Below are 22,131 nucleotides of genomic sequence, written 5' to 3'. Positions count from 1 at the left end.
AAAAAAAAAAAAAAAAGAAAGAAAGAAATTATATGGTTTTGCTGTTTTGTACTAAATTTTTTTTTTCTTCATTTTTTAATCTTCCTCTTACTAGCATTCCCAATTTTTTTTTTATTTTTTTTTTTTGCCCAGGCTGGAGTGCAATGGTGCAATCTCAGCTCGCTGCAACCTCCGCCTCCCGAGTTCAAGAAATTATCCTGCCTCAGCCTCCTGAGTAGCTGGGACTACAGGTGCCCGCCACCAGGCCTGGCTAATTGTTGGATTTTTAGTAGAGACAGGGTTTCGCCATATTGGCCATGCTGGTCTCAAACTCCTGACTTTGTGATCCGCCTGCCTCAGCCTCCAAAAGTGCCGGGATTACAGGCGTGAGCCACTGCTCCTGGCCTAACTTTTTTTTGTTTGTATTTTTTGTAGAGACATGGTTTTGCCATCTTGCCCAGGCTGGTCTCCAACCCCTGAGTTCAAGGAATCCACCCGCCTCAGCCTCCCAAAGTGCTGGGATTACAGGCACGAGCCACCACGCCCAGCCTAGAATTTTCAAGTCCTTGTTCATTTTATAGAAGTGCAATTTGGGTCCAGGAGGTGGTTCCCACCTATAATCCCAGGACTTTGGGAGGCCGAGGCGGGTGGATCACTTGAGGTCAGGAGTTCAAGACCACCCTGGCCAACTTGGTGAAACCCCGTCTCAACTAAAAATATAAAAATTAGCTGGGCGTGGTGGCACATGCCTATAATCCCAGCCACTGGGGAGGCTGAGGCAGGAGAATCGCTTGAACCTGGGAGGCAGAGGTTGCAGTGAGCCGAGATCACACCTGTAGTCCCAGCTACCTGGGAAGCTGAGACAACAGAATCACTGGAACCCAGGAGGTGAGGCTGCAGTGAGCTGAGATCGCACCACTGTACTCCAGTCTGGGTGACAGAGGGAGACTCTGTCTCAAAAAATAAAAATAAAAATAAAATATATAAATAAATAAAAGACCAGAGGGCTATGGGAGATGGTATACAAGTATAAAAGACATGCCATTTCAAGCCAATGGGAATAAGTTAAAAAGTTGTAAGGGCCAGGCGCAGTGGCTCACACCTGTAATCCCAGCACTTTGGGAGGCTGGGGCAGGTGGATCATGAGGTCAGGAGACAGAGACCATCCTGGGCAACATGGTGAATCCCTGTCTACTAAAAACACAAAACTTAGCTGGGCATGGTGGTATGTGCCTGTAATCCCAGCTACTGGGGAGGCTAAGGCAGGAGAATCACCTGAACCTGGGAGGCGGAGGTTGCAGTGAGCTGAGATCACGTCGCTGCACTCCAGTCTGGGCAACAGAGCAAGACTCTGTCTCAAAAAAAGAAAAAAGAAAAAAGAAAAAGCAACTTTACGTAAGCATGAAGCCTGCCAGAATGTCTGCCTCAGCAGATGCCAGTGTCCTAAGCAGTGTCTCCTAAACAATGGAAGATGCTCTGGAAAAGGGACACTGACATGAACAGATTACTTTTATTTTTTTACTTTATTTATTTTTTTTGAGACAGAGTTTCGCTCTTGTCGCTCAGGCTGGAGTGCAATGGTACAATCTCGGCTCACTACAATCTCCACCTCCCAGGTTCAAGCAATTCTCCTGCCTCAGCCTCCCGAGTAGCTGGGATTACAGGTATGCACCGCCACACCCGGCTGATTTTTATATTTTTTTTTAGTAGAGATGGGGTTTCACCATGTTGGTCAGGCTGATCTCGAACTCCTGACCTCAGGTGATCCACCCTCCTCAGCCTCTCAAAGTGCTGGGATTACAGGCGTGAGCCACTGCACCTGGCCAGGAACAGATTACTTTTATTATGAACTACTTCATACTACAGTGAAAGCAGGTTTCTAAAGCTAACAAATCTGGACTGCATTAGAAATTGCTGTTTTCTAGAACTTTTTTTTTTTTTTTGAGACAGAGTCTCACTCTTGTTTACCAGGCTGGAGTGCAACGGTGGGATCTCGGCTCACTGCCACGTCCACCTCCTGGGTTCAAGTGATTCTCCTGCCTCAGCCTCCCAAGTAGTTGGTATTACAGGTGTGCACCACTGTGCCCAGCTAATTTGGCATTTTTAGTAGAGATGAGGTTTCTCCATGTTGGTCAGGCTAGTCTCGAACTCCTGACCTCAAGTAATTTGCCTGCCTCAGCCTCCGAAAGTGCTGGGATTACAGGTGTGAGCCACTGTGCCTGGCTTCTAGAACTTTTATATCCTGTTGTTTTTAAATATTTAATGTCATTTTTTCTTGTTTTCTGTTCCTTCCCCACTTTCCACATGATCTTATCTTACCAACTACATTTTTGCCAATGAAGGTAATTTTCAAGGACAAAACCTCTGGGACTGGCAAAGGATTATTGTTGCTATGTTACAAAAGTCTTCATAACCCCCTAAATTAAGGTTTAGCACTTAGATATTTCCATTAGAATATAAAATGTGGTGGGAAGAGATTCTAACACAAAGGCTATCAAGTTATTAATTATGAAGTTTCTCTCTCTCTTTCTCTCTTTCTTTTTTGGGACAAGGTCTAACTCGGTTCCCAGTCTGGAGTGCAATGGTATGATCAGAGCCCACTGCAGCCTCAACCTCTGAGGCTCAGTCTCTCAAGCAGCTGGAACTACAGGTGTGTGACACCATGCTTGGCTAATTTTGTTTTATTTTGTTGCTAGGGGGTCTCATTATATTGCCCAGACTGGTCTCTAATTCTTAGGTTCAAGCAATCCTCCCACCTCAGTCTCTCCAAGTGCTGGGGATTACATGCGTGAGCCACCATGCCTAGCCAGAAAAGTTTCTTACCATAGAAAAAAAAAATTGGGCTGGGCACAGTGGTTTATGCCTATAGTCCCAGCACTGTGGGAGGCTGAGGCAAGCAGATCACTCGAGGTCAGGAGTTTGAGAGCATCCTGCCCAACATGGTAAAAACCCGATTACTAAAAATACAAAAATTAGCCGGGTGTGGTGCGACACACCTGCAATCCCAGCTACTCAGGAGGCTGAGGCAGGAGAATCGCTTGAACCTGGAAAGCGGAGGTTGCAATGAGCAACCTGCACTCCAGCCTAGGCAACACAGTGAGACTCCATCTCAAAACAAAAAAAAAAGAAAAAGAAAAAAAATTTGGCAGGGCATGGTGGCTCACAAGTATAGTCCCGGCACTTTGGGAGGCTGAGGTGGACAGATTGCTTGAACCCAGGAGTTCAAGATCATACTGGCCAACATGGGGAAACCCTGTCTCTACTAAAAATACAAAAAAACATTAGCTGGGCATGGTGGTAAGGGCCTGTAGTCCCTGCTACTCCGGAAGCTATGGTGGGAGAATTGCTTTAGCCTAGGATGTCAAGGCTACATACAGTGAGCCAAGATCACACCACTGCATTCCAGCTTGGATGACAGAGTGAGACCCTGTCTCAAAAAACAAACAAACAAACAAACAAAGAAAAAAGGATTTATATAAACTGTTAAGATATTTTTTTTTCCTTAAACAAGAAATGCAAGGAATGACCCCCTACTACCACATCTAATTGAAGTATTTTAGGAAGAACATCAACTATAATTAAATATCATAGGCATTATTAAAACAAAACCAAGAACTTTTTTTAAACATAAGGTGTTACTCTCACTGTCTCCATTATTTAATGGGAGAGGACATGAGACTGACTCCTTGACCAGGGCACAGGGACTCACATCTGTAAACCCAGCACTCTGGGAGGCTGAGGTGGGAGGATTGCTTGAGCCCAAGAGTTTGAGACCAGCCTGAGCAACAAAGTGAGACCCCATCTCTACAAAAAGTGAAAAAAACAGCTAAGTGTGGTGGTGCACACCTGCAGTCCCAGCTACTTGGGAGGCTGAGGCAGGAGGATCACTTGAGCCCAGGAGGTTGAAGCTCAGTGAGCCATGTTTACACCACTGCACTCCAGCCTGGATGACAGAGCAAGACCCTGTCTGAAAAAGGAAAAAAAAAAACAAAATGGATTCTTCATGAATTAAAATGAGGTTGGGAACTTACTGAACTTTTTCTAGTTTGGAGACAAGCAGCTTCTGGAATATTAACATGACAGTAACATGCATCTGTACTTCAGCAAGCATCAAGAAGAGGCCAAGGAGAATCTCCTGCTTACCCTGAACTTGAAACAGTTCATCCTCTTCCACCCAAGTCTCTTTTTCTTCAACCCCATTAGAGTTGTTCCACTTGCCTTTGGGTACTCTGAAGGGAGATCAAGGAGAGCACAAGGTGTGAAACAAATTCATCCTGGACTGTCCCAGATTCTGGCCTTGGCTCACTCTTGGCCCTGTATTCCTTCCTGTCCCGTTGTGACCACAATCGAGGTTCGCCTGCATGCACCTCCCAAAGCCACTGTCCTTTCTCCTGGCTGGCCAGGCATCTCCGCGTAACACCCCCCAGGCTGTCGGACACCCCTCAAATTCAGCACTGATTCATCAAGTATATCACTAACCCTCTACAAATCTGTTCATTTTCCTGGTTTTTGGCTTGTTTGGTTTTGATTCTATTAAAGGTCTCAGTATTTTCTTTCTTTCTTTTTTTTTTTTTTTTTTTTTGAGAAGGAGTCTCGCTCTGTCACCCAGGCTGGAGTGCAGTGGCCAGATCTCAGCTCACTGCAAACTCCGCCTCCCGGGTTTACGCCATTCTCCTGCCTCAGCCTCCCAAGAAGCTGGGACTACAGGCGCCCGCCACCTCGCCCGGCTAGTTTTTTGTATTTTTTTAGTAGAGACGGGGTTTCACCGTGTTAGCCAGGATGGTCTCGATCTCCTGACCTCGTGATCCGCCCGCCTCGGCCTCCCAAAGTGCTGGGATTACAGGCTTGAGCCACCGCGCCCGGCCGGTCTCAGTATTTTCTGATTTGGAACCTGCAAACCTCCCTCTCTTCCTTGGACATGCCTTCTTCCTATATCTGGACTGATTTTTCCGTTTCCACTCCCCCTTGTTCAGGCTCACAGTGCCTTTCATCAGTATTCCACTAGCCTCTTAACTGGAGTCTCTGTCGCTAGCCTCTTCCCCTTCCAAAGCCAAAGATGATTTTAGGACAATCATCCTAAAATTACCACATGCCTCCTCTATTCCCTAATGGCTTCTCTCTGCCTGAACAATGGCGTCTATATGCCTGTATGGGGGAGTCCAGACCATCCAGTCTGGCCCATCAGTTTCTAACCAACCACCCCATGATGCCCACACCTGTGCAAACAGCACAGTCACACTGTTCTGCTCTTTCTTCCTCCCATAAGCTCTGTATTTTCCTGACTCTCCATAGTCCCTCTGCTTGGGAGTCCATTCCCTGCTAAGTGACATCCCATCCATCTTTCAAGGCCATGGTTCTCAATGAAGCCTTCTCTAACTACCAACCCCAACACACACAGAAAGCCTTTCCCCTCTGGCCTGCAGTGCTGTTTCTACCATACCAACTGTCACTTTGCCCCTAACCAGGACCATCTTGAAGGTGGGGGCCACATCTTCCTTTGTCCATCCCAAACACATAGCACACTCAGCACAGTAACACAGATCCCAATGTGAGCTGGAGACATATTAGCTGAACTAACATTGGGATCGTCAGAGAGCCACAAGGGAATTACACCATCAAAGATTAGAGTAAAAAGCAAGTAAGAATCCTCCCTGTGAACATGAACATTTAAGTGCTTGGGTGTGGCTAAAAAAAAAGTACAAAAGCTGAAAATAACCCCAAACCCAAATTATTCAATGTAAATTATAGTCCATTTCTTCTAATCAACTTTGCATTTACCTGATTAATAACTGCCCTGGGAACAGAGCAAAGCACAAATCTGACCTCAGAATTATAACATCTTTTACAAACATGGAAAGTGTCTGAATTCAGAGTCTCGAGGAATTTATATAAATCAAATGACCCGCAAAAGTTAACCAAGAGTAGAGACAAATTTCTGTATCCTTCACCCGCTATGAAGACAAAACTTATCTTTAATGCCGTTTGGGTATTCTGCAAATGAATAATAAAAGCAAATTGATGAGTAAGTACATAGGCTTGAAAATATTCCTTGAGTTCCATAAGTTTTCTATGAAATTGCTAAGTGGCTGAGACAAATGGTAGACCTTTCTCATTTTTACATTGAATCTTATCCCCAAATGTTACTTGAGAATAATTTGCTTGAGACAAAGAGAAAACATTTTATAGGAGGTTTTTCCTTCTCAGGATATTCTTGTGTTAATGACTATTTATAAATAAAAATCAGATGGTGTTACGGTTTGTTTTCTATCTGCTTATCCCAGTGCTGGAATAAAACCAGTTGGAACCTCAGTCCCCAGCTGGTCCGTCATGTTTCCTGAGTGGCTGTCCTCCCTCCCTGCAGTCTTCACAGGTCACCTTTTCCCTGTCCTCTGTTGAACTCTCAGCACTATTACCTGTACAAATAGATGCTTTGGCCGGGCACGGTGGCTCAAGCCTGTAATCCCAGCACTTTGGGAGGCCGAGACGGGTGGATCACAAGGTCAGGAGATCGAGACCATCCTGGCTAACCTGGTGAAACTCCGTCTCTACTAAAAAATACAAAAAACTAGCCGGGTGAGGTAGCAGGCGCCTATAGTCCGAGCTACTTGGGAAGGCTGAGGCGAGAGAATGGCGTGAACCCGGGAGGCAGCGGAGCTTGCAGTGAGCTGAAATCCGGCCACTGCACTCCAGCCCAGGCGACACAGCGAGACTCCGTCTCAAAAAAAAAAAAAAAAAAAAAAAAAAAAAAAAAAACAAATAGACGCTTTGGTGGTGATTTTGCAAGACCTCTGACTTTCAGGTGATGTGTTCACTGCCTCTCCTGACTTCCCATGTGGACGGGCCTGAGATCTGGCTGCTCCTCCTAACTGTCACGGGCTGAGTGGTCCTGGCCAAGTCAGGCCACTTCCTCGTCCTTGTGCTCCTGACTGGCAGTTTGAACGTGAAGAGCAATGGTCTAGCGTGGGTTGGCAAGCTACAGTCTGTGGCTGCTGGCTTGTGTACCATGAAGCTCGAGCTAAGAATGGCTAGCCCATTTTTTAAGGGTTGTTAACAAAAAACAAAAAAAAGATGGTCGGGGCAGTGGCTCACATCTGTAATCCCAGCAATTTGAGAGGCCCAGGGAGGTGGATCACTTAAGTCCAGGAGTTCGAGATCAGCCTAGTTAACATGGTCAAACCCCATCTGTACAAAATATACAAAAATTAGCTGGGTGCGGTGGCACGCACCTGTGGTCCCAGTTACTGGGATAGGGGTGGGGATGGTGGCTGAGGCAGAAGAATCACTTGAACCTGGGAGGCAGAGGTTGCAGTGAGCCGAGATTGTGCCACTGCACTCCCGCCTGGGTGACAGAGCGAGCCCCTGTCTCAAGAAAAAAAGAAAAAGAAAAAACAAAATAATATGGAGCAGACAGACAACTCATGTGGCCCAAAATGCCTAAAAATATTACCCTCTGCTGGCTTTTTACAGATGTTTTGGGTTCACTCCTTAAAATGCAAGAACAAAGAATCCTTATTTTATTTGGTGAATAAGTACCTAGTAAGCACGTGCTATGTGCAAGGTGCTGTGGGAGATACAAGATAGGGGCATGGTGGCCCTGTCCTCCAGGTGACACCACCAACCCTGCCTTCCCTCCTGATCCCACTGCCCCTCCCTGCTCCCTGGCAGCAGTCTCCAGTCTCCCTCCTTCCCTCCTTTCCCTGAGTGGGGTCTCATCAGGCCTTCCAATTTGTTGTATTAGAATTATCTGGGGCATAGTTTAAAAAGCAGATTAAAGAATATTCTCCTGTCTCTTCTAATTCAGTATCCAGGAGCCTGGAAATATGTATTTTTTTTAGCATGCCACAGGTCATTGTATCATGAAGCCCAGCTTGAGAGCCTGTATGACATACCAGACAAAAGAAATCCCAGGCCTGGCCCATCCAGCATGCAGACTCTCCTCCCTTCACTCTTTCCTGTGCACCGTATTCTCCTACCATAGGCTCCATGACACCCTGAGGGGCACACCAGGCTTTCTCATGCCTGTATGTAAGGAGTTAACACTGCCTAGAGTCCCCCAGCCCCCAACACGCTCGATGACCTTCTGCTCATTCTTCCCAGGCCAGCTCAATGTTTGTTCCTCTAAAAGATCTGAGCCACCTAAAACCTTGCTGAGTAGGCTCAGCTTTTCTTCCCATAAGCAGCCAGGGCACCTCACACATACTTCTTTAGAGCAGGGACACTGACTCTTTTTTTCTGTAAAGGGCCAGATAGTATTTTCACTTTGCAAGCCTTACTGTCTCTGCTGTGATTACACAACAAACTACCACTGACCAGAAAGCAGCCCTAGATAATACATTGATGATGGGTGTGACCGTGTTCCAACAAAACTTTATTTACAAAAACAGGCAGCAGGCAGATTTGGCCCCAGGGCCACAGCTTGCCAACCCCTGCTGCTTTAGGGGACTCATTAGACTTCATATCCTTGACATATGAGAGAGGATGTACGTCTCAAACTTCACGAATCCTCCCATTTACAAAATTACTGTAATCCCGCACTCTCCCGTTTCCTCATCTGTTCCCGGGAGCAATACCTATACTGCACAGGATTGCTGTGAGGAGCCAATGATATCCTGTATCAAATGAGAATAACGTGCGTGGAGCTGCATCTGCTGCCCAGCAGCTATGCCCATTTGCCAGTCGGTGACTCACTTCCAAATACTAGTAGTGGTGACATAGTGCAAATCTGTACCTGAGGATAAATCACTTATCAGATGCCACAGCCTTTTGGGGCACCAAGTACAATGCATGCCAGAGCACAGGTCCCCAAATAATACAACATAGAGCAGTGGCAGAGGTGGCCTTGGGAAATCCATGAGGTAGATCACTTACAGCAGGGAAGCGCTGACCAGGGAGGAGTCTATGGAGGACGGAGAAGTTGTTTTTGTTGTTTTCTTTTTTTTTTTTTTTTTTTGAGATGGAGTCACACTCTGTTGCCCAGCCTGGAGTGCAGTGGTGCAATCTAGGCTGACTGTGCAGCCTCCACCTCCCGGGTTCCAGTAATCCTCCTGCCTCAGCCTCCCAAGTAGCTGGGACTACAGGCGCCCACCACCACACCTGGCTAATTTTTGTATTTTTAGTAGAGATGGAGTTTCACTATGTTGGCCAGGCTGGTCTCGGACTCCTGACCTCAGGTGATCCGCCTGCCTCAGCCTCCCAAAGTGCTGGGATTACAGCCGTGAGCCACCACACCCAGCCTGAGGAAGGAGAATTTTAAGACAGGCAACTTGTTGTTATACAGGCCATGGGCTTTTCTGTCAAGACTGACTTGGATTAAAACTCCCAAAGCCCATCTTTGCCACTTCTAGCTGTGTGACCTCAGGTGAGCTAAGAACTTTTCTGAGCCTTTCTCCTCTGTGTAACGGTGCTAATATATCACATCACAGAGTGAGGATTGTAGCGACTCAGTAAGATGGTACATGAAAGTGCTCTGCCCCCAGAAAGCACTTCATCAACAACGGCTTTTCTTCCCTTTAAAGGACAAATGGAATTTGGACAAGCAATGATGGAGGGATGACGGTTCACTGTGGGGAATGAGAGGAAGCAAAAGTACAGTGGTAGAAACAAGTAACGTGTTCCAGAGAGCAAGCAGGCCAGTCTGCCTGGAGGCAGGATCCGCCACAGGACACAAAGGGAAGCAAAACTCAAAGCCAGGATGAGAATCACCATGGGGAGCAAAATTATTCTAGCCACTGCCCCACAGTACCTAGCAGGATATGGGAGATCAGTAAGTATTTACTGAACTTGCCAAGTCTCAAATGCTCAGAAGCCCATACATATCTCATCTCTTTTCTAAAGGGTCAAAGTATAATGTGCCCAATGCACAACAAATTTCTTTAAACACGCACAAGACACATGTTTAGAAGTCAAGACACTCAGATGTTTGCTAAAAATGAAACGCAGCGATGGTAGGAGGGCTCTGAACACCTTTGCCATCCCCACCTCATGTGCCCTAGTGCGCATAGGCTTGGAAGCCCACAGTGTGGGCTTCAGAACCGGCCAGGGATGGCCTAACGTCGTCGCTCGCCCGCTCCCTGCGTCGCCCATTCTAGCATTCTGAGCAAGCCTGTGGTGGTACACTGTAGCTGAAAGTTACTTCATTCACGGAAGTAATCACCAGGCCCAACCAGGACCACCACTACCGCCCAAAAATTTCTTACAAAGAAAGGTCCTCCATACTTGGGTCTTCTCTCCGCAGGGAGGGGTTGGTTGAGAACGGTGCGCGGCTTGGATGGTCGGTGCTGGAGCGGCTCCTGGGAGGAGTTGAGGCGCCTGGCGCTGGGCCCTCAGTACACTCGGCTGTCCTCCTCCAGACCAATCTGCTTATTGTCATAGCGCTTTGTCTTGGCTGCAGCTTCCGAGCCACACTCCCACCCTCAGCTGGGGCCTGAAACTTTCATTATCATCCTTTTCGGGTCCTTGTTTTTTGAGGGCTGGTGATGCTGGGGAAGCTTGAGTAGGAAGAACCAGATCCTTCTGGTCCAGTTTTGCAAAGCTCCTCAGAATCCTTGCACCCAAGACAAGTCTTGAAAGCCTGCTTTCAGAGTCATCATTGCCATGGTGGTTGGAGGATTCCGTAGCTGCCTGCAAATAAAGCATAGGCACAAAGATCTTTTTCACCACTGCTGATGTTCATCCAAATGGCCACAACTTTTTTGACATTTGAAGCTTCAAATTAGACACAGGACTCCTCCAGCTGAGGAGGCTTTAAATGTAATATGTAAGTTGTATTATGAATTTAAAACTCCAAGTTAGAGAACCTTTATTTTACTTCTCATTTTTAGAGATAGAGTCTGGGTCTGTCCTGGACAGTAGATAGGACAGAGAGATAGGATACAGTGGCACGAACACAGCTCGCTGTATCTTAGAACTCCTGGGCTCAAGCGATCTGCCCACCTCGGCCTCCCAAAGTGCTGGGATTACAGGCGTGATCTACCACACCTGGCCTACAACACACTTACCAACAGGATCTTGAGAATTCTCAGAGTAAAAGACATGCCACAGTCTTGGAACAATGAGAAATTGCCTTTTAAAAACAAAGTTCATCTATCATTTGGAACAGTTAGTATGCTTTAGGGAAAAACTGTTAGGAGGGGGGCAAACTGGCAGCCAGCAGGCCAAATCCAGCTGGCAGTCTGTCTTGTAGTCTAAACCACATGAAAAAAAATTTTTTTAAGTGGATCAACTGTCAACATCCAAAAACTGGGAAATCTCACGGAAAACTCTGGACATCTCATATAAAAATCTGAGCACCTGAAGCCTGAGCATTCTTGGATACTCCCACAGAGCAACCACCACAAGAAGCGGAAAAGCAAATCCCCTGGTTCCTGGCCCCACGCCCTCAGCCTAGGTCCACTTTGTTCCTTTAGGTTTCCTACTGGGCCCTGAAAGGGCATCTAAGCTTGTAAGCCCTGCTTTAGGAACTGGTTTTGGGATTCGACTCACAGATCTGAATAGTGCTTCCTGAATGTATGAAGAGATTAGGTGTCCACAAGGAAGTACTGAGTCAATATGGGCGAGGCAAGGAGAGAGAAATGGTGAAAGAGCCTTTGAGGAACGGCCAATCAGAAAGTTGTCAGGGACCCCAGGTGTCCTGTCTCCTCATCTTCCCAGGGTGTGCTGTCTCCCACAGTGCCCTGTATGAGTAACCTCGTAACACGTTAGCAGGTCAGATCACCGAGAGGAACTGATCCTGCTCTAAGGAGGAGACTGCTTCCAGAGACCACCCCAGTGTTTTACCCAGGATAACAAGAGAGCATCTTCTTACCTTGTGGGTTCTCTGGGTGGCTTTTCCACAGGCCCTGGTGCTGGCTGTTTATCTTCCTTCCCTGTACTTGAGGCAGCGGACTCAGATTTCAAAGCCTTTTTGGCCATCTGGGAAAGGAAGGATGTCATCAGGAAGAAGAGGCCACAGAATTGCATTAATTCTCTGCTTCTTTCACCAAGAATATACTCAATATGCAAACAAGTTCACTTACAAATCCAATCTAGGCATAAAACGAAGGACATAAAATGGGAGAGAACTTGTAAGACTTATAAATCTAGCTTTTTTTATTCAAACTTAAGATAACTAATAAATTTTTTTTGAGAGGGAGTCTTGCTCTGTCGCCCAGGCTGCAGTACAGTGGTACAATCTTGGCTCACTGCAACCTCCACCTCCTGGGTTCAAGCGATTCTCCCATCTCAGCCTCCCAAGTAGCTGGGATAATAGGCGCCCACCACCATGTCCGGTTAATTTCTGTATTTTAGTAGAGACGGGGTTTCATCATGTTGGCCAGGCTGGCCTCGAACTCCTGACCTCAAGTGATCTGCCTGCCTCTGCCTCCCAAAGTGCTGGGATTACAGGCATGAGCCACCATGCCTGGCAATAAATGTTTACACTAATATCTTCCAGTTTGTGTATAAAATTTTTTATAACTGTTTCTACAAATGTGTTGTCTTATTAACAACTATTTGAGAATCCTTATCCATATAACACAAAGAGCCCTGAGTAGGCAAATCTTGCTCTAACTCCATCTGTTCATCTGTCTCCCTCTGGCTTAAGTTTTAGACATTTCCAATCAGTCCAGTGTCATTCAGTTTCAGTTATGTTTATCTGTAATGTGTGGTGTCCTAAAAGCCAAGAGTTCTGTCCACACACAGACAGCAGCAGGATACTTTCCAGTTACCGGGAATGGAAAGGAAAGGGCCCTAGGCCAGGCTCAACTATCTTGACACCTGCTCCCTGAATACCTCAAACTACCTGCTTATAAATAATCTGAGATTTGCCAAACGACTGCTAAGATCATGGACACTATCCTAATATGGTTTCTTCTGCCCAGGCTGAAGTGCAGTGGCACGACCACACCTCACTGGCAGCCTCAAGTGATCTTCCTACTTCAGCCTCCCAAGTAGCTGGGATTACAGGCACCCACCACTATACCTGGCTAATTTTTGTATTTTTTGTAGAGACGGGGTTTCACCATGTTGCCCAGGTTGGTCTTGAACTCCGGAGCTCAAGCAACCTGCCCACCCTGGCCTCCCAAAGTGCTGGGATTACAGGTGTGAACCACTGCACTCAGCCAAAGTCCTGGTTTCAAAAATAAAACAAAACCACTCTCACTCAGTGTTCCTTCATCACAGCCTCCCATCTATGACAGCCTGGGTCTAGTTCTTCCCTATGCTGTCCTGAGCCTCACTGCTTCCATTCTTTTATCTCTTTGATCCAATTAAAGAATGTTTTCATTTGGCTTCTTTTGACCTTATACTTTCAGTGACACCTTTCTCCACACCATACCTTCTTCCTGTTAGCAACTCTATCGTACCATATCTACCAAACCACTCTTCCTCCAAACTCAGTTCACAAGTCATCGCCTTTGGGAACCACCATCGATTGTAAGCAAATGTTCTACTTCAGGCATGGCAGATTAACCATGTATAAAGGAGATAAAAATGACAGATGAGGGAGACCAGGTGTGTTCCATTCGCCTCTGCCAGTATCTATGCTTTTGTATTTTTATTTATTTATTTTTTGAGACGGAATCTCACTCTGCTGCCCAGGCTAGAGTGCAATGGCGCAATCTTGGCTCACTGCAATCTCCATCTCTTGGGTCCAAGCGATTCTCCTGCCTCAGCTTCCAAAGTAGCTGGGATTACAGGTGCCTGCTACCATGCCCAGCTAATTTTTATATTTTTAGTAGAGATGGGGTTTCACTGTGTTGTTCAGGCTGTTCTCGAACTCCTGACCTCAGGTGATCCACCCACCTGGGCCTCCCAAAGTGCTGGGATTACAGGCGTGAGCCATTGCGCCAGGCCTGCTTTTGCATTTATAAGGCATTTAATTAAGAAAGCTAGTGCACACAATTCAATGTCTTTTTCACACATCAACTCTTTCCACTTCAGCTATTCTGATTCTCTGCACATCCTCAAGCGCACACCATGGTTATGGGAGAAGGGCCAAGGCGCACCGTGAGGAGGTAGGGCTCGGCGTCATCCAGGTGGCTCTCCAGGAAGCGCAGCATCTTCTGCTGGAAGGTCTCGTAGGAAAAGTTCTGGATGACAGGATGGGCCAAGTTCTTTTCTCGAATAATATTCAGGAGGTCATTTCTCAGCTTCTACACAATGGACCGATATTTGCAACATGAGAAAGCAGAACTCCAGTAAAAATTCAATGATGATGAGATGAGACAGACACTATGAGAACTTCTGCAATGCCGTCAATGCAAATCACTGGCACACATACAGGAAGGGAAGCCCAACACAAAGGACTGGTCAATAAATCAGGTTCAGCCACAGCAGGTTACTACGCAGCTATAAAAAACAGATGAAGAAGTTCCTTATGTGCTAACATAGAATGATTCCAAGATACAATATTAAGTGAAAAAAGCAATTTAGAAAAGTGTTCACATTAGTGGGTAGGATATGCTATGATGTGTGTGTATGAGAATGGGGAAAATGGATATACGTGGATGTCTGTATACACACACACACACACAATTTGCTTGCACACACATAGAGGATCTTTGAAAGGATAAAAGAAAAAAAAAAAAAGAAACTGGTTGCCTCTGAAGGGAAGAAGATGGCCGAGGGTCAGAGAGAATTTTCACCAAACTCTTTTGTTATACCTTTTGAATTCTGTATTATGTACATGTATTACCTTTTCAAATAATAAAATTTAAATTTATATAGAGGCCAGGTGCAGTGGCTTACACCTGTAATCCCAGCACTTTGGGAGGTCGAGATAGGCGGATCACTTGAGGTCAGGAGTTTGAGACCAGCCTGGCCAACATGCTAAAATCCCGTCTCTGCTAAAAACACAAAAAAATTAGCCCAGCATGAAGGCACACGCCTGTAACTCCAGCTACTCCAGAGGCTGAGGCAAGAGAACTGCTTGAACCTGGGAGATGAAAGTTGCAGTAAGCCAAGATTGAGCCACTGTACTCCAGCCTGGGCAACAGAGCAAGACTCCATCAAAAAAAAAAAAAAAAAAGTATATAGAAGAAATGGTTGGGCATGATGATTCATGTAATCCCAGCACTTTGAGAGGCCGAGGTGGCAGGATCACTTGAGCTCAGGAGATCCAGACCAGCCTGGGCAACGTAAAGAGACGTTGTCTCTATAAAAAATTTTAAAAATTAGCCACGTGTGGTGGCATGCAGCTGTGAACCCAGCTACTGGGGAGGATGAGGTGGAAGAACTGCTTGAGCTCAGGAAGTTGAGGCTGCAGTGAACTATAATTGCACCACTGCACCCCAGCCTGAGCAACAGAGCGAGACTCTGCCTCAAAAAAAATTTTTTTTTAAATGAATAAAAAGGAAGAAGAAAAAATAAAAGCAGGGGACCAACAGAACTTTTGACACCAGGAAACAGGTGCTATGTCCTCACCAAAGAAGCTTCCTCACATCTGCAGGATCAACATTTAATGTAAATAAAGTTAGAAGCATTACAACATTTGTCAGCTCCATATCTGGTGCTGATCATTTAAATCAATGGTCTGTTATAAAGCAGACAGAAATGAGGCAAGTGAAGAATTTATGTAAATTTCTCTAATGAAAACTAAATTTTGAAAAGCCAATCTTACAGTGAGTTATCTTGGATATAAAAGATAACTTGCTGCAGGTGTTACATGCTGAAAGGAGAATATTTAGGTAATATTCCTGACCAAGAAACCTTTCCTTGTTTCCCCCCAAAAAGCAATGAGATGAATGTAAGTCACAGGAGCAAAAATGTATCAAATTTACCTGAGTTGTGGGGTCCTTGGACATATGTTTTTTCAAAATTTTGAAGCCTTTTCAAATTCTTTGTTTTGATACAAATAATGACAGCCTAAAAGGAGGGGAAAACCTTTTTTTACTTTTGTAATGACAGGTGTAATCAGAATATCAAACATCAAAATAACTTTCTCTCACATTATATCAAATTCCTGTACTTAAAAACTAACAATTATTAAGCCAGGCACGGTGGCTCACACCTGTAATCCCAGCACTTTGGGAAGCCAAGGCGGGTGGATCATCTGAGGTCGGGAGTTCGAGACCAGCCTGACCAACAAGGAGAAACCCCCATCTCTACTGAAAATACAAAATTTTCTGGGTGTGGAGGCACATGCCTGTAATCCCAGCTACTCGGGAGGCTGAAGCAGAATTGCTTGAACCTGGGAGGTGGAGGTTGCAGTAAGCCGAGATTATGCCACTGCACTCCAGCATGGGCAACAAGAGCAAAACTCCGTCTCAAAAAAAAAAACAAAAAACTACCTAACAATTATTGTTCAAGTGTTGTGAACCACTGGAAGCTGTCTCTTTCTGCTTGTAAGGTAGTCGCTTTTCAACAATACAATGGCTTTTGTTACATGGCTGATAGAGCAAAATCTGATCCCCTGGATTACAGACCATTTAACCAATTTCAATAGGGCCTCCTGAGGAAAGATGCAATGGACAGGAGTCATTCTAGGTCCTAGTAATTTCAGGTCCCCAGAACAATTGATTCTGTTCTTTTTGGATGCAAAAGCTTTAAAGCAAGGAGGGGATGAGGGAGGGAGGATATAGTGTAGGGGGAAAAAAAGGGATTTGCTGACCACAGAGTTCTGCTAGTTCCATTCTGGAAAGGCCTGAGGCCAGTTCTGTAGGAGAATGAAAGGACAACCCCTTAGTACCATAAACCCCCAGCTGGCAACTTCCATTAAAGCACCTAGGGAACTACTGAAGCCAACAAACCCGGGTCATTCACAAGCAGCAAATAAAAAGGGCAAAGTTCCAGGTAAGATAAGGTGTCATCAGTCACAGAGAGAAAGAAGAGTCCTTCCATAAAGAAACCTCAAGAGAATATACAGAGGAAAAATAACAGTGACTGAACATTTACAAGGAAGTTATAATATACATGAACATTTTTAAAAATTAGAAGAGCCAAGAAAACATTGGGAGTATCTGAAGTTATATGATAGAATAAAGCAGCTACCTCAAATCCTGTCTGAGAGAGACACAGATTCTTTAAAAAGACCACCATACAAAAAAAGGCAAGCCGGCTGGGTGTGGTAGCTTACAACTGTACAACTGTATTCCCACACTTTGGGAGGCCAAAGTGGGAGGATCACTTGAGCTCAGGAGTTTGAGACCAGCCTGGGGAACACAGGGAGACCCTGTCTCTCCCCCCGAAAAAAACCACCTAGCCAGGCATGTTGGTGTGTGCCTGTGGTCCCAGCTACTCAGGAGGCTGAGGTAGGAGCATCACTTGGGTCTGGGAGATCAGGGCTACAGTGAGCCGAGATTGCACCACTGCACTCCAGTCTGGGCAACAGAGAGAGACTCCGTCTCAAACAACAACAACAACAAAAAAGCCCTCAGTATGTAGGACTTTTTTTTAAAGGATGTAGTCTTGAGCTTGCCTCCTTTCACGCTGTATAATGCCTTTAAGGTCCATCCATGTCGGTGCACTGTCAATAGTTCACTTTTTCTTGTTGTTGAGCAGTATTCCATTCCATGAATGTACTATAGTTTATACATTCATCCACTGAAGGACATTTGAGATGTCTGCAATTTATGGTTATTATAAATAGAGATGCTAAAACATTCATGTACAGGTTTTGATACGAATAGAACTTCTCATTTCTCTATGGTAAATACCCAAGGATAGGATTGCATGGTCTTATTAGGATTGCATGGTCTTATGGAAAATGTGTTAATAAGAAATGGCCAAACTACTTTCTGGAGTAGCTGTATCATTTCGCATTCCCATCAGCAATGTATGAGAGTTCCAGTTGCTCCACATCCTCACTAGCGCTTTTAAAAACATAGGCTGAGTGTGGTGGCTCATGCCTATGATCTCAACACTTTAAACGGCCAAGGTAGGAGGATCATTTGAGCCCAGGAGTTCAAGTCCAATGTGGGCAACATAATGAGATCCCATCTCTATTTAAAAAACAAACAAAAAGTGTACATACTTATGTACAACATGATGTTTTGAAATATGTAACTAGCACTTTTTAGAGTATTTTTTTATTGATTTTTCTTGAGATAGGGTCTATATCACCCAGGCTGAACTCAAACTCTTGGCCTCAAGCAATCCTCCCACCTCAGGTGCCCAAGTAGCAGGGATTACAGGCATGTGACACCAGGTCCCACTATCAGTATTTTTTAAAGTTCAGCCATTCTAATCAGTATTTGAATCTACTGTGGTTTTAATTTGTATTTCCTTAATGAGTAAATAATGTTGAACATCTTTTCATGTAACTTTTTTTTTGTCATCTATATTCTGTATAGTATAAGTACTGTAACTTTCTCATAATTCTTAAAATTGGGTAGTATGAGTTCAACTTTTCCTTTCAATATAACACTTTTTGGTTATTTTAATTCCTTTGCCTTTCCATACAAATTTTAGAATCAGTCATTCTGCATCTATAGAAAATCATGCTGAGGCCAGACAGGGTGGCTCAAATCTGTAATCCCAGCACTTTGGAAGGTTGAGGTGGGAACATCACTTGAGCCCAGGTGTTCAAGACCAGACTGCGCAACATGGGAACATAGGGAGACTCCATCTTTACCAAAAACAAAAAAAATTAGCAAGGCAAAGTGGCACATGCCTGTGGTCCCAGTTACTCTAGAGGGTAAAGTGGGAAGAGCACCTGAGCCCAGGAGGTGAAGGCTGCAGTGAGCCATGATCATGCCACCACATTCCAGCCCGGGTGACAGAGTGAGACCTTGTCTCATTTAAAAAAAAAACCCGCCCCCCCCCCCCCACACATCACAACCACACACACACACACACACACACAGACAAAGAAAAGAAAGAAAATCCTGGCCGGGTGCAGTGGCTCACAGGTATAATCCCAGCAAGCACTTTGGGAGGCCGAGGCGGGCGGATCATGAGGTCAGGAGATCAAGACCATCCTAGCTAACACAGTGAAATCCTGTCTCTACTAAAAATACAAAAAAAAAAAAAAAAAAAAAAAAAAAAAAAAATTAGCCGGGCACGGTGGCAGGTACCTGTAGTCCCAGCTACTCAGGTGGCTGAGGCAGAAGGATGGCGTGAACCCAGGAGGTGGAGCTTACAGTGAGCCAAGATCGTGCCACTGCACTCCAGCCTGGGCAACAGTGCAAGACTCCGTCTCAAAAAGAAAAGAAAAGAAAATCCTGCTAGGCTGGGTGTGACGGCTCACGCCTGTAATCCCAGCACTTTGGGAGGCCGAGGCGGGCGGATCGCCTGAGGTTGGGAGTTTGAGACCAGACTGGCCAACATGGTGAAAACCCATCTCTACTAAAAACACACAAAAATTAGCCAGGTGTCATGGGACGCACCTGTAAACCCAGCTCCTCAGGAGGCTGAAGCATGAGAATCGCTTGAACCTAGGAGATGGAGGTTGCCGTGAGCTGAGATTGTGCCACTGCACTCCAGCGTGGGCAACAGAGCAAGACTCCATCTCAAAAAAAAAAAGAAAATCCTGCTGAGATTGTGACTAGAATTGTATTAACTCTATAGATCAATGGGAGATAAGTGACATCTTAATTCATGTCTTCTAATCCGTGAACATGGTATGTCTTTTCATTCAGTCTTAATTTCTTTTTTTTTTCTTTTTTGAGATGAAGTCTTCCTCTGTCGCCACACTGGAGTGCACTGGCGCAATCTCAGCTCACTGCAACCTCCACCTCCCGGGTTTAAGCGATTCTCCTACCTCAGCCTTCCAAGTAGCTGGGATTACAGGCGCACACCACCACACGCAGCTAATTTTTGTATTTCTAGTAGAGACAGGGTTTCACCGTGTTGGCCAGGATGGTCTCAATCTCTTGACCTCACGATCTGCCCACCTCAGCCTCCCAAAGTGCTGGGATTAGAGGTGTGAGCCACCATGCCTGGCCTTAGTTTCATCAGCATTTTACATGTTTCCACATACAGTTCCTTCACATTTTGCTAGACTTACATGTATTTATTTTTCCTTCTGTTTCGGAGCCATTGTAAATGGCAATGTTTTGGTAATTTCATTTTGAATTGATCACTGCTAGTATATGGAAATATGACTGACTTTTCCTTTCTTACTTTAAAATGCTGTTTTTATGTGATGTATGACTGATTTTCGGGTTGGTCTTGCTAAACTTACAGGATTTTTTTTTTTTTTTTTTTTTATACTTCATGGGATCTCTACATAGTCCTGCCATCTGCAAAAAGAAATAATTGTATTATTTCCTCTCCATTCTGTACGCTTTTTCGTCCTTGCCTTATTGCACTGGTTAGGTCTTTCAGTATGATGTTGAATACAAGTGGTGAGCACTCCAATTTTTACCATTACGAACATCAGCTGTGGGCTTTTTGTAGACACCTTTTATCAGGTTGAGGAAGTTCCCTTCATTCCTAGTTTGCTAAGTGTTTTTATCATGAACTAATGTTGAATTTTGTCAATTTCAGCATCAATTTATACGATCATACGGTTTCTCTCTTAATATGGTGGACTACACTGATTGATTTTCAAATATAGTGAAGCAGCCTTGCTTTCCTGGACTTTGGTTTTCCCCACTCTGTCACACACTAACTGCATCTGCATCCAGGGACAAGCAGCAGGACAGACAGTGGAGGAAGGCTATGGAATTTGTTCCATGTTCTGGGGATCACAGCCCCTTTGGTGAGACAAAGAGTTCTCCCTCAGTTTTAGGTGCGTTCCCTGTTGCCACTGTCATTGCTAGGCAGCTGCTGCCACCAGGATAGTACTGCCTGGGGGCCAGGGCAAGAAAGAAGGGAAAAAAGAGAAAATATTGGGATTTCTTTCACCATCTCTGACCCTTAAGAGATCCTTCCTTGCCCCTCAGACCAGAAAGAGAAAGCTTCTCTTGGTGCTCTTTCCGTTCACATCTGGAGAGAATTTCCAGGTTTCAGATTGCCTTTGAGGCTGGGCTGGGTGATACCAGAGAAGGAAAAAATGGTAAACTATTCATCACTGGTTTGGTGGAACTTCAAATTCTGGTCTCCTTCCCCATATGCCTATTTCCAGATAGAATCCTCAGATAGCTACTCCATGCATTCTGTCCAAGACTTATAATTACATTAAGAGGGAGAGATAGAAGAGAGTATGTTTACTCTATGTTCCCCAGAATTGGAACACATATCCTTCTATATTTAATGTGTGAAACAAGAAAGGAAATATGAATGCTTTCAAATTGAAATGTAGAAGTCTGCTTCAAAGGTTGTGCTATGAGCTTATCTTTTAAAACTATGTATTAGTTTCCTGTGGGGAAAAAATTTAAAAGATGAATCACTGCTTTTCACCTGGCAATTTTCAGAAATAAGTATAGCTTCAGGCCGGGCGCGGGGCTCACGCCTGTAATCCCAGCACTTTGGGAGGCCAAGGCGGGGATCATGAGGTCAGGAGATCGAGACCATCCTGGTTAACATGGTGAAACCCTGTCTCTACTAAAAATACAAAAAAATTAGCCGGGTGTGGTGGCAGGCTCCTGTAGTCCCAGCTACTCGGGAGGCTGAGGCAGGAGAATGGTGTGAATCCCGGAGACAGAGCTTGCAGTGAGCCAAGATTACACCACTGCACTCCAGCCTGGGCAAAAGAGCGAGACTCTGTCTCAAAAAAAAAAAAAAAAAAAAAATTAAGTATAGTTTCTTCTCTTACGTATTTGTTAAGGTTTTTAGGGAATAACCAAGATCAGTGGTCTCTGGGAAAGTTAAATAAAAGATTTTCAAAATAGGTGAGGTAGGTTTATGTTGGGAAGAAATGCCAGAAAGCACATATATTAACAGAGGAAGAGAAGACGACCAAAACTCAAAGAACTGAAGAATAAAGAAAAGATGCAAAAAGAAGCAAGGCTGTTCTGGGAAGTAGCAATGTTTAAAAAGCCTCAACAAATATTTTTGTTTCAAAAATTAAAGTTCTAGGCTGGGCGCGGTGGCTCAAGCCTGTAATCCCAGCACTTTGGGAGGCCGAGGTGGGCGGATCACGAGGTCAGGAGATCGAGACCATCCTGGTTAACACGGTGAAACCCCGTCTCTACTAAAAATACAAAAAACTAGCCGGGCGCGGTGGCGGGCGCCTGTAGTCCCAGCTACTCGGAGGCTGAGGCGGGAGAATGGCGGGAACCCGGGAGGCGGAGCTTGCAGTGAGCCGAGATCGCGCCACTGCACTCCAGCCTGGGCGACAGAGCGAGACTCCGT

At 45.1% G+C, this 22,131-nt stretch overlaps 1 protein-coding gene across 1 annotated transcript in view; it reads right to left on the bottom strand.

The window, feature by feature from the left end:
• Positions 1 to 22,131, bottom strand: part of TERF2 (telomeric repeat binding factor 2) — a 31,677-nt gene that overhangs the window by 3,263 nt on the left and 6,283 nt on the right. Inside the window, 9 exon segments of the mRNA XM_017850764.1 lie at positions 4,123 to 4,208; positions 10,195 to 10,298; positions 10,301 to 10,398; positions 10,401 to 10,517; positions 10,520 to 10,599; positions 11,783 to 11,889; positions 13,962 to 14,108; positions 15,735 to 15,786; positions 15,788 to 15,819. Of these exon segments, the coding sequence (XP_017706253.1) occupies positions 4,123 to 4,208; positions 10,195 to 10,298; positions 10,301 to 10,398; positions 10,401 to 10,517; positions 10,520 to 10,599; positions 11,783 to 11,889; positions 13,962 to 14,108; positions 15,735 to 15,786; positions 15,788 to 15,819 (823 nt within the window).

Source organism: Rhinopithecus bieti, unplaced genomic scaffold, assembly GCF_001698545.2.
Source record: "Rhinopithecus bieti isolate Rb0 unplaced genomic scaffold, ASM169854v2 scaffold_32081, whole genome shotgun sequence".
NCBI classification, from domain to species: Eukaryota; Metazoa; Chordata; class Mammalia; order Primates; family Cercopithecidae; genus Rhinopithecus; species Rhinopithecus bieti.
The sequence above is the reverse complement of the archived record's forward strand: the minus strand, read 5'-3'. Positions and strand labels throughout refer to the sequence as shown.